This window comes from Electrona antarctica (assembly GCF_951216825.1).
Source record: "Electrona antarctica genome assembly, chromosome: 1".
Classification (NCBI taxonomy): domain Eukaryota; kingdom Metazoa; phylum Chordata; class Actinopteri; order Myctophiformes; family Myctophidae; genus Electrona; species Electrona antarctica.
The window spans coordinates 26,518,296-26,531,334 of NC_136806.1; the positions used below are offsets into that span (position 1 = coordinate 26,518,296).

The 13,039-nt window shown below is 40.8% G+C and overlaps 4 protein-coding genes across 4 annotated transcripts; all 4 read right to left on the reverse strand.

The window, feature by feature from the left end:
- Window positions 1-437: 437 nt before the first annotated feature.
- LOC306919779 (protocadherin alpha-3-like) lies at window positions 438-2,810 on the reverse strand (the record flags this gene model as incomplete). The annotated part of the gene is made up of 1 exon (XM_079496329.1): window positions 438-2,810. One exon carries the CDS (start codon window positions 2,808-2,810, stop codon window positions 438-440), a length of 2,373 nt encoding a protein of 790 aa, XP_079352455.1.
- Window positions 2,811-3,693: 883 nt separating this feature from the next.
- LOC306919790 (protocadherin beta-15-like) lies at window positions 3,694-6,138 on the reverse strand (the record flags this gene model as incomplete). The annotated part of the gene is made up of 1 exon (XM_079496340.1): window positions 3,694-6,138. One exon carries the CDS (start codon window positions 6,136-6,138, stop codon window positions 3,694-3,696), a length of 2,445 nt encoding a protein of 814 aa, XP_079352466.1.
- A 1,143-nt stretch (window positions 6,139-7,281) lies between these two features.
- On the reverse strand, window positions 7,282-9,663 carry LOC306919801 (protocadherin gamma-C3-like; the record flags this gene model as incomplete). Its single annotated transcript, XM_079496351.1, has 1 exon — window positions 7,282-9,663. One exon carries the CDS (start codon window positions 9,661-9,663, stop codon window positions 7,282-7,284), a length of 2,382 nt encoding a protein of 793 aa, XP_079352477.1.
- Window positions 9,664-10,403: 740 nt separating this feature from the next.
- Window positions 10,404-12,842, reverse strand: LOC306919812 (protocadherin beta-15-like; the record flags this gene model as incomplete). The annotated part of the gene is made up of 1 exon (XM_079496362.1): window positions 10,404-12,842. The coding sequence occupies one exon, from the start codon at window positions 12,840-12,842 to the stop codon at window positions 10,404-10,406; it is 2,439 nt and encodes an 812-aa protein (XP_079352488.1).
- Window positions 12,843-13,039: the final 197 nt, after the last annotated feature.

The following is a 13,039-nucleotide window of genomic DNA, read 5'->3' on the forward strand; positions in this document are numbered from 1 at the left end:
TAGCCTAAGCCCATACCTACATTTCCTAGCTAACCATGCACACTGTTTCTATTTTCAGTTAGTCAATGACGCGATGCACTACAAATTTCTATCCCCACGCACGAATCTGTAACTGTTACAGATGTGTACCATTAAAAGTCATTACTCTTTTTAACTTGGTGTGTGTGTGTGTGTGTGTGTGTGTGTGTGTGTGTGTGTGTGTGTGTGTGTGTGTGTGTGTGTGTGTGTGTGTGTGTGTGTGTGTGTGTGTGTGTGTGTGTGTGTGCGTGCGTGCGTGCGTGCGTGCATGCGTGCGTGCGTGCGTGCGTGCGTGCAAAAATACATCTCAGATCCTAAATGAAACAATATGCACAAGTTAATATTGCACATATTTATACTTATTTAAGGATCTAATTGTAAAGACACAAACGCAATTAAAGAAGAAGTCAAGCATACGGTTATGTATTTCTTACCTCACCAGATGCACGCCTCCTGTCAGATACCACTAGAGTATTTCCATTGCTTCCTGGAACTATAGTAGAGCCTATACTCATTCTGGGTCCAACTAACATGTAGCGTCTGTCTCCAGATCTGTACTGGATGCTGTGACACAGAGTTCCATCATAATTTGTCTCTTGTAAATATTTAGAAGAATAGTCTGTAGATTTAGAGCACTGCATTGCAATCAACACAATGATACTGATGATAAAAAGTATTGAAACTGAGCCCAAAGTTATGATCAAATAAAACGACACGTTGTCCTCTTCATCTTTTGCTGCACTTTTAACATCAGAAGCTGCAAAAGCCTCTTTGGGCTCGACAACCTTCACAATCACAGTAGCTGTTGCTGAGAGTGAAACATTTCCATTGTCTTTTACCAGTATCACCAGTTTATGTTCAGCCTCGTCTGTTTCTGTGAATGAACGAAGTGTTCTTATATGTCCTGTATAGCGGTCCAGAGCAAACAGACTGTGGTCAGTAACTTCCTGTAGTGAATATAATAACCAACCATTATATCCTATATCAGCATCATAGGCTCTCACTTTAGTCACCAGATGCCCTGCGTTCACATTACGAGGAATCTCCTCCACACCTTCAGCAGTACCGTTAGCACTAACTGGATATAAGATGACTGGAGCGTTATCGTTCTGATCCAGAATGAATACATGCACTGTTACATTACTGCTTAGCGAAGGAGTACCAGAATCTTTGGCAACAACTTGGAAATCAAAGGTTTTTACTGTTTCAAAGTCAAAGCCTTTCAGTGCCAATATATCTCCATTTTCAGAATTGATATTTAAAAACGGTGATACTTTATTTTTATCACTGCCACCTCTCGCAATATAATACGAAATTACTGAGTTTTGATTTTCATCTTTGTCAAAAGCTCTAACTGAACATATTATTGCTCCTGGCTGATTATTCTCGGTAACATAGAACATATAGGGGCTCAGCGAAAACACTGGACTGTTATCATTTACATCTGAAACTATAACACCTATTGTGGTCATAGAGGACAAGGCCGGTTCACCTGCATCTTTAGCAACTATTGTTACATCATAATGAGGCTGCTTCTCTCTGTCCAACAGGGCCTTGGTTACTATGGCGTACATATTATCTTGTATCGAAGGAATTAAAGTAAAAGGGACCTCGTTGCTGATATTTCCAACAACCTTCCCGTTCAGTCCAGAGTCTAAGTCGGTAATGCTGATGAGAGCCACTGTTGTTCCGGGTCTGGAGTCTTCAGAGATTGCACTAGACATGGATGCGACCTCAATCTGTGGCGAGTTGTCATTTATGTCCACAATTTTAATGAAAACGATTTTGTCTGTTGTCAGTGGAACTGGACCCTTATCAGAGGCCTGTATATCAACAGCAAAGCTTTCTTCTCCCTCATAATCAATGAGACCCTTAACAGTAATCTCGCCGGTATTCGGGTCAATATTAAAAAGTTCCCGCACTTTGCTATTTGCATTGCTGCCAAACGAATAAAAAACATCTCCGTTCAGACCCTCATCCATATCGGATGCGTTAACTTGAATGAACTTTGTGCCAATTGGGGAGTTTTCATTCAGTGTTACAGAGTATACGTCTTTATTGAAAACGGGCATGTTGTCATTTATATCTAAAACATTTATGAATAGTTTTACTGTTCCAGACAATGGAGGCTTACCCCCGTCTATTGCTGTAAGCAGCAGTTGATGACGACTACTAGTTTCTCTGTCCAATTGTTTGTGTAAAAATAACATTGGGACTTTTCCATCCTTGCCTCTATCACTAAGCTCCAAGCGGAAATGGTCATTAGAGCTAAGTTTATATTGCTGCACGGCGTTCACTCCACTATCAGCATCGCGAGCAGCCTGCAACTGGAATCGTGCGCCTGGCAGCGCAGACTCTGAAATTTCGAGCTCCCTTTCATTCTCTGGGAAGCTGGGAGAATGGTCATTAACGTCCAGTATCTCCACTCCAACATAATGTATTTCCAGTGGGTTCTCCAGTACTGTTTTCAGATTGATGAGACATACACTGACCCGTTCACATACCTCTTCTCGGTCTATTTTACGTTTCACATAAAGCATCCCATCATTCTGATTGACGTGAAACAATGGCTCAGTTGATCCAGACACAATACGGAACCCTCTCTCTTTGATGATACCGATATCTATTCCGAGGTCCTTTGCTATATTCCCAACAAGAGTCCCTTCTTTAAGCTCCTCTGATATTGAATATCGTATCTGTGCTGAGGCTCCACTAAAAACCAAAACCAAGGCAACCACGAAAACGACCAACTGCCTTCGATCTCGCCATGCATCTTGTCGCCTTTGTTCCATGTTTTTAGAATGAAAACACAACTCCAGTTGATCTGCTATTCCATAGCCATTAGTTCCATACCCATTGGAGATAAAAATCAGACCGATAGCCTATATTTCAATATATGTTTCATAGAGCTTATACCTGACTTGACTTTGAAGCTTATATGCTATAATGTTTTATCCTCCTCCATGAACAAGATCGAGAATGTGGGCGGACACACGCACTCATGCGCCTCAATAATAGGTGTGGTTTCATTTCAGCTGGGTACTGCCACCATGCGAACGCTTGTATATATTACACTGTTTACAGAAACAATGCACTGTAGTGCCCTCTAGTTAGAATGGGGAAAAGAAATAGCAACATATGCTATTTATATAAATCTATATAATGTCTAAATGGTAGGCACAGTATTTTCTTCTTATTTTTTTCTTTTGAGGGGCGCTATCCCCTCCTATGTCCAGCTTTGAGGGTTTGTGCAAACACAAACATTGTCTCAACACAAACATTGAATGCCATTGAGAGAGAATGGCCAGCTTTGAGTGTTTGTGCACATTGCTAAGCACAAACATCGAAGGTGAGGACGCAAATTGTGGTTGGCTGAGCGCCCCTCACTTCACACGGGTGTGATTTTGATTTTACATTTCACTGATAATTCTAAGCGGTGAATTAAATGTCAACTCTTTTGTGTGTGTGTGTGTGTGTGTGTGTGTGTGTGTGTGTGTGTGTGTGTGTGTGTGTGTGTGTGTGTGTGTGTGTGTGTGTGTGTGTGTGTGTGTGTGTGTGTGTGTGTGTGCGTGCGTGCGTGCGTGCGTGCGTGCGTGCGATTTCAGCACCATTGACAGCGATACGTGTTTAGATGGACACTTCACTGAATTAATTAACTGCTGTAAATATGTATATTCAATATTCAAACAATCCATACACAACAACAAAGCAGTTCAATAATCCATGAATACCGTGATGTGTTTTCCTTACCTCACCAGATGCACGCCTCCTGTCAGGGACCACTAGTGTATTTCCATTGCTTCCTGGAACTATAGTAGAGCCTATACTCATTCTGGGTCCAACTAACATGTACCGTCTGTCTCCAGATCTGTACTGGATGCTGTGACACAGTGTGCCATCATAATTTGTCTCTTGTAAGTGCTTAGAGGAATAGTCTGTAGATTTAGAGCACTGCATTATGATCAAAACAATGATGCTGAAGATAAAAAGTGTGGAAACTGAACCCAAAGTTATGATCAAATAAAATGTCATGTTGTTATCATCTTCATCTTTTGATACACTTTTAACATCAGATGCTGCAAAAGCCTCTTTGGGCTCCACAACTTTGACAGTCACAGTAGCTGTTGCTGAGAGTGAAACGTTTCCATTGTCTTTTACCAATATTACCAGTTTATGTTCAGCCTCGTCTGTCTCTGTGAATGAACGAAGTGTTCTTATCTGTCCTGTATAGCGGTCCAAAGCAAACAGACTGTGGTCAGTAACCTCCTGTAGTGAATATAATAACCAGCCATTATATCCTATATCAGCATCATAGGCTCTCACTTTAGCCACCAAATGTCCTGGGTTCACATTACGAGGAATCTCCTCCACACCTTCAGCAGTACCGTTAGCACTGACTGGATACAAGATGACTGGAGCGTTGTCGTTCTGATCCAGAATGAACACGTTTACTGTGACATTGCTGCTTAGTGATGGAGTTCCGGAATCTTTGGCAACAACTTGGAAATGGAATGTTTTCAAAACTTCAAAGTCAAAACTTTTGAGTCCCGAAACATCCCCGCTGTCTCCGTTAATATTTATAAATGATGTCAGTTTACTGTTATCGCCTACATCTCTCTGTATGTGATATGAAACAACAGAATTTTCGCCATTATCACGATCAAATGCCTTGACTGAGAAAATTGAGGCACCTGGGGCGTTGTTTTCATTAACATAGAAAGTATAGGGTCTCAGAGAAAACTCTGGGCTGTTATCATTCACATCTGACACGACAACTGTTATGGTCTTTTCTGATGTTAAAGCTGGTTCACCTGCGTCTTTAGCTATTATAGTTATATCATATAGTGATTGTTTTTCTCTATCAAGCTTTCTCTTTGTGACCACAGCAAACATGTTTTCTTGTATTGATGGAGTTAATGCGAATTGACTGCTTTCAGCTAGGCCTACATTGCTTATAAGCTTGCCGTTGAGTCCAGAGTCTAAATCTGTAATGCTAATCAGTGCTACTGTTGTACCTGGTCTCGAATCTTCTGAAATTGCACCGGACAATGATGTTACCTCTATTTCAGGATTATTATCATTCACATCTTCAATTTTAATTATTACACTCTTTTCTGTTCTAAGTGGAACGTTCCCCTTATCAGATGCACGTATATCAATATCATATGTGTCCTGCACTTCATAATCTACCTGACCTTTCACAATGATTTCCCCAGTAACAGAATCTATAGAAAACAACTCCCGTATTTTACTTTTCACATTGCTGCCAAACGAATAAACAACCTCGCCATTGGAGCCATTGTCTAAATCGGTGGCATTTACTTGAATGACTGTTGTGCCAACAGGGGAGTTCTCCCGTAGCACAGCGGAATATATGTCTTTACTGAAAACGGGCAAATTGTCATTTACATCTGAAACATCGATGAATATATCAACTGTTCCTGTCTTTGGGGGTTTGCCGCCATCAATAGCTGACAGCGTTAATTTGTGTTTACTTTTTGTCTCTCTATCAAGTGATTTCTGCAAATGTAATATTGGGGATTTACCATGTCTTCCTCTGTCTTTCACTTCTAGACGGAAATGATCATTCGGACTTAGTTTATACTGCTGGACAGAATTTGTGCCACCATCTGGGTCGCGGGCATCATGCAATTGATATCGTGCCCCTGGCAAAGTGGACTCTGAAATCTCCAATCGCTCTTCTTTTTCCGGGAAAATAGGAGAGTGATCATTAATGTCTAGTATCTCTATTGCAACATAATGGACCTCTAATGGGTTTTCTAATACTGTTTTAAGGTTAATCAAACACACGGTGCTATCTTCACACACCTCCTCTCTGTCTATTTTGCGGTTCACATATAGGACTCCATCATTCTCATTTACCCTGAACAGGGGATCACCGGTGCCAGACGCGATACGAAATCCTCTCTCCTTTAGAATGTTTAGATCTATTCCCAAATCCTTGGCAAGATTCCCAGCAACAGTTCCTTCTTGAACCTCTTCAGATATAGAATACCTTATCTGTGCCGAGGCCCCGCTGAAACCCCAAAGGGCTACTGTGGTCACAAAGGCAAACCACTGCGTTCGACCCAGCCACGTCTTCCGTCCTCTTTGTTCCATATTTTCAACCAAAACAAATATAATTCCAAACGTTGATTATTCCCCCCAGCCTGTAACCTCTCCATCCATTGCAGTAACGAATATTCCCTCTCCTGAATCTGATCCCAATTCGTCGACTGCTAGTCCAAAGCTCATGTGGCTGTATAGGTTATATTTTCCGCTGAGATCTGTAGGAGCGTACTGACTCACATGTGATTGTAAATTAGGCTTTATTCTGTAAGGATACCGCCACCATGCGAATCTAAGCAATACTGCAGAAATATATATACGTTGTTTTACTTACTTTCATAATTCACGTTTCATAGTTTAACATGAAATTCACTGCAACTTCTAGACACGGTTTACACTCAGTGGCAATGGCAATATACACAAATGTAAAAACAAGCAAATCAGCACACCAGAAACAGTATCAAGTCGAACATGAATACTTAACAGTGAACCATTTCACAGTGTAAATCCCCTCAGAACCTGCAGTTTTACTTTGCCTGTTACAGGTAAAATAACAAACATGAAGACAAATAGACTAATAGATATCACACCCGTGTGAAGTGAGGGGCGCTCTTAGTCTTATCATCATGCATCATATATCATCTCATTCTGGCCATTCACAATTTGCGTTTTCAATTTTCTGCCCTCACGTTTGATCCTCAATACGTTCTTTGCTCAGCCAATCAAATCATCTCAATTCCATGGTCAGCCAATGAAATCATCGCGCTATTATTCACACAAACACACAAAGCTGGGCATAGGAGGGGCTAGCGACCCTTAAAAAGTAATTTGTTACAGTTTAACAAATACACCAATCATCAAACATAAAACTTCAGTGTTGTATGAGTCAATACTTAAAAAGACCAGCAGGAACAGATATGAGCACCAATTCAGCACCATGGATAGCGAAACAAAGTTTTCTATGTGGAGAATGCATTTCAGGTGTTTTTCTTTTTCTGTTCCATAAAATGTGATGAAGCAAAGACACCCTTTTAAGCACCTTTAAGACATTTTAATCATATTAAGCACATGCACATTCTCAATGTAAATTACTCTCTAATGTAATTTTTGGTACTGAGTGTACAGCACTTTGGTTCAACACATACTTTGGTTCAATATGTACTTTATAAATAAGTGCAAACGTCAACGTTCATGTTATTGTGTAATCTGTCTTACCTCTTGAGACACCCGGCTCCTGTCAGATACCACTAGAGTATTCCCATTGCTTCCTGGAACTATAGTAGATCCAATACTCATTCTGGGTCCAACTAACATGTACCGTCTGTCTCCAGATCTGTACTGGATGCTGTGACACAATGTCCCGTCATAATTTGTCTCCTGTAAATTCTTTGAGGAATAGTCTCTATGTATGGAGCACTGCATTACTATCAAAAAGATGATACTTGTGAGAAAAAGTACTGAAACTGAGCCCAAAGTTATGATCAAATAAAATGTCACATTATTCTCCTCTTCCTCTTTTGCATAACTTTTAACATCAGAAGCAGCGAAAGCTTCTTTGGGTTCCACAACTTTGACAATCACAGTAGCTGTTGCTGAGAGTGAAACATTTCCATTGTCTTTAACCAGTATTACCAGTTTATGTTCAGCCTCGTCTGTCTCTGTGAATGAGCGAAGTGTTCTTATCTGTCCTGTATAGCGGTCCAAAGCAAACAGACTGTGGTCAGGAACTTCCTGTAGTGAATATAATAACCAGCCATTATATCCTATATCAGCATCATAGGCTCTCACTTTAGCCACAAAATGTCCTGCGTTGACATTACGAGGAAGTTCCTCCACAACGTCAGCAGTACCGTTAGCACTGACTGGATACAAGATGACTGGAGCGTTGTCGTTCTGATCCAGAATGAATATCTGCACTGTTACGTTACTACTTAGCGACGGAGTTCCAGAATCTTTGGCAACAACTTGAAAATCGAATGATTTTACTTTTTCAAAGTCAAAGCCTTTCAGTGCCAATATATCTCCATTTTCAGAATTTATATTTAAAAACTGTGACACCTTAATTGTATCACTTCCATCTCTGACAATATAATACGAAATTAATGAGTTTTGATTCTCATCTTTGTCAAAAGCTCTAACTGAACATATTACTGTTCCTGGGGGATTATTCTCTGTAACATAGAACATATAAGGGCTCAGTGAAAACTCTGGACTGTTATCATTTACATCTGACACTATAACACTTATTGTCGTCATAGATGACAAGGCCGGTTCACCTGCGTCTTTAGCAACTATCGTTAAATCATAATGATCCTGCTTTTCTCTGTCCAACAGGGCCTTGGTTACTATGGCGTACATATTATCTTGTATCGAAGGAGTTAACGTAAAGGGGACCTCGTTGCTGATATATCCAACAACCTTCCCGTTCAGCCCAGCGTCTAAGTCTGTAATGCTGATGAGAGCCACTGTTGTTCCAAGTCTGGAGTCTTCGGAGATTGCACTAGACATGGATGCGACTTCAATCTGAGGCGAGTTGTCATTCAGGTCCACAATTTTAATTAAAACACTTTTGTCTGTTGTTAGTGGAACTGGACCCCTATCAGATGCCTGTATGTCAATTTCAAAGCTTTCTTCTGATTCAAAATCAATGAGTCCTTTAACAGTAATTTCGCCCATAATCGTGTCTATTTCAAAAAGTCCCCGTAGTTTGCTATTTGCATTGCTGCCAAAAGAATAAAAAATCTCTCCGTTCAGACCCTCATCCATATCAGATGCATTCACTTGAATGACCTTTGTGCCAATTGGGGAGTTTTCATTCAGTGTTACAGAGTATACGTCTTTATTGAAAACTGGCATATTGTCATTTACATCCAAAACATCTATGTATAGTTTTACTGTTCCAGACAATGGAGGCTTACCCCCGTCTATTGCTGTAAGCAGCAGTTGATGACGACTACTAGTTTCTCTGTCCAATTGTTTGTGTAAGTATAAAATTGGGACTTTTCCATCCTTGGCTCTGTCCTTTACCTCCAAGCGAAAATGGTCATTAGAGCTGAGTTTATATTGCTGCACAGCGTTCACGCCACCATCGGCATCGCGTGCAGCCTGCAGCTGAAATCGTGCTCCTGGCAGCGCGGACTCCGAAATCTCGAGCTGTCTTTCATTCTCTGGGAAGCTGGGAGAATGGTCATTAACGTCCAGTATCTCCACTCCAACATAATGTATTTCCAGTGGGTTCTCCAGTACCGTTTTCAGATTGATGAGACATACACTGACCCGTTCACACACCTCTTCTCGGTCTATTTTACGTTTCACATAAAGCATCCCATCATTCTGATTGACGTGGAACAATGGCTCAGTTGATCCAGACACAATACGGAACCCTCTCTCTTTGATGATACCGATATCTATTCCGAGGTCCTTTGCTATATTCCCAACAACAGTCCCTTCTTTAAGCTCCTCTGATATTGAATATCGTATCTGTGCTGAGGCTCCACTAAAAACCAAAACCAATGCAACCGCGAAAACAACCAACTGCCTTCGATCTCGCCATGCATCTTGTCGCCTTTGTTCCATGTTTTTAGAATGAAAACACAACTCCAGTTGATCTGCTATTCCATAGCCATTAGTTCCATACCCATTGGAGATAAGATCAGACTGATAGCCTATATTTCAATTATGTTTCATAGAGCTTGACTTTGAATAGGCTATAGCTAAATGTTTTATCCTCCTGCAACTGAACAAGATCAGAAGGTGGGCGGACACACACACTCATGCGCCTCAATAATAGGTGTGGTTTCATTCCAGCTGGTATACTGCCACCATGCGAACTCTTCTATATATTACACTATTTACAGAAACAATGCACTGTAGTGCCCTCTAGTTAGAACGGGGGAAATAAATGGCAACATGTGCTAAAAAACACATTTATATATTCAAAATATAAATAAATATAAATCTATCTAATGTCTAGTAAACATGTGTCCCAGTATTTTTTTTTTGAGGGGCACAGTGTGATTTTTTCTTTTTTTTACATTTCACTGATAGTTATAAGTGTGAATTAAATGTCAAGTATTTTCAACATGATCTCTTCTATTGAAATATAAAACGATACAACAGGCCACAGGCGTGCGTGCGTGCGCGTGCGTGCGTGCGTGCGTGCGCGCGCGCGCGTGTGTGTGTGTGTGTGTGTGTGTGTGTGTGCGTGCGTGTGCGTGCGTGCGTGCGCGTGCGTGTTATTTCAGCACCATTGACAGCGATACGTGTTTAGATGGACACTTCACTGAATTAATTAACTGCTCAGTAAATATGTATATTCAATCTTCAAACAATCCATACACAACAACAAAGCAGTTCCAGAAGCCATGAATACCTTGATGTGTTTTCCTTACCTCACCAGATGCACGCCTCCTGTCAGGTACCACTAGTGTATTTCCATTGCTTCCTGGAACAATTGTAGAACCTATACTCATTCTGGGTCCAACCAACATGTACCTTCTGTCTCCAGATCTGTATTGGATGCTGTGACACAGTGTACCGTCATAATTTGTCTCTTGTAAATGCTTAGAGGAATAGTCTGTAGATTTAGAGCACTGCATTATGATCAAAACGATTATGCTGAAGATAAAAAGTGTTGAAACTGAACCCAAAGTTATGATCAAATAAAATGTCATGTTGTTGTCATCTTCATCTTTTGATACACTTTTAACATCCGAAGCTGCAAAAGCCTCTTTGGGCTCCACAACTTTGACATTCACAGTAGCTGTTGCTGAGAGTGAAACGTTCCCATTGTCCTTTACCAGTATGACCAGTTTATGTTCAGCCTCGTCTGTCTCTGTGAATGAGCGAAGTGTTCGTATCTGTCCTGTATAGCGGTCCAAAGCAAACAGACTGTGGTCACTAACTTCCTGTAGTGAATATAATAACCAACCGTTATATCCTATATCAGCATCATAGGCTCTCACTTTAGTCACCAAATGTCCTGCGTTCACATTACGAGGAATCTCCTCCACACCTTCAGCAGTACCGTTAGCATTGACTGGATACAAGATGACTGGAGCGTTGTCGTTCTGATCCAGAATGTACACATTCACTGTGACATTGCTGCTTAGTGGTGGAGTTCCAGAATCTTTGGCAACAACTTGGAAATGGAATTTTTTCAAAACTTCAAAGTCAAAACTTTTCAGTCCCAAAACATCCCCGGTGTCCTGGTTAATATTTAGAAATGATGTCAATTTAATGTGATCACCTCCATCTCTCTGAATGTGGTATGAAACAACAGCATTATCACCATCATCACGATCAAATGCCTTAACTGAAAAAACGGAGGCACCTGGGGCGTTGTTTTCATTAACATAGAAAGTATAGGGGCTCAGTGAAAACTCTGGGCTGTTATCATTTACATCTGATACAACAACTCTCATAGTCTTTTCTGATGTTAACGCTGGCTCACCTGCGTCTTTTGCAATTATTGTTATGTCATATTGTGATTGTCCTTCTCTATCTAGCTGCGACTTTGTGACTACAGCAAACATGTTGTCTTGTATAGATGGAGTTATTATAAATGGACTGCTTTCAGCTACATGGCTTAAAATCTTCCCGTTGAGCCCAGAGTCTAAATCAGTAATGCTAATCAGTGCTACTGTTGTACCTGGTCTCGAATCTTCCGAAATTGCGCCTGACAATGATGTTACCTCTATTTCAGGTGTATTATCATTCACATCTTCAATTTTAATTATGACATTTTTGTCTGTTCTAAACGGAACGCTTCCCTGATCAGAGGCCTCTATGTCAATATCATATGTATCTTGTATTTCATAATCTACCTGACCTTTCACAATTATTTCCCCAGTTACAGAATTGATATCAAAGATTTCCCGTACTTTACTTTTCACATTGCTGCCAAACGAATAAACAACCTCGCCATTAGAGCCGTCGTCTAAATCCGTGGCGTTTACTTGAATGATTGTGGTGCCGACAGGGGAGTTCTCCCGTAGTACGGTGGAATATGTATCTTTACTGAAAACTGGTATATTGTCATTTAGATCTAAAACATCTATAAATATGTCAACTGTTCCTGTCTTTGGAGGTTTACCACCGTCAACAGCGGTCAACGTTAATCTATGGTGATTTCTTGTCTCTCTATCTAGTGGTCTTTGTAAGAGTAATATTGGGGTTTTTCCATTTCTTCCTCGATCTTTAACCTCTAAGCGAAAGTGGTTATTAGGACTGAGCTTATATTGCTGTACAGAATTTGTGCCACCATCTGGGTCGCGGGCATCTTGTAATTGATAGCGTGCCCCTGGCAACGCGGACTCTGAAATCTCTAATCTTTTCTCTTGTTCTGGAAAGATGGGAGAGTGATCGTTAATATCTAGCACCTCTATTGCAACATAATGGACCTCCAGTGGGTTTTCTAAAACTGTTTTAAGGTTAATCAAACACACGGTGCTGTCTTCACACACCTCCTCTCTGTCTATTTTGCGGTTCACATAAAGTAATCCATCATTCTCATTTACCATGAACAGGTTATCGCCGGAGCCAGACACGATACGAAATCCTCTCTCCTTTAGAATGTTTAGATCTATTCCCAAATCCTTGCCAAGGTTCCCAACAACAGTCCCTTCTTTAACCTCTTCAGATATAGAATACCTTATCTGTGCCGAGGCCCCGCTGAAACCCAAAAGGACTACTGTGGTCACAAAGGCAAGCCACTGCGTTCGCTCCAGCCATGTCTTCCGTCCTCTTTGTTCCATATTTTTGAAAGAAAAATAATATAATTCCGAACATACTATTCCTCAAAAACAAGTCACCTTTCCACCACCCATTACAGTGATGAATAAGTCCAATCCTATGCGCTGGTATTTCCTAGATCTCTGAACGTCGTTTGTTGTAGGCCTATGCTGTGTTCATGTACTGTAGTTTATATTTTCTGCTGAGATCTGTAGGGGCG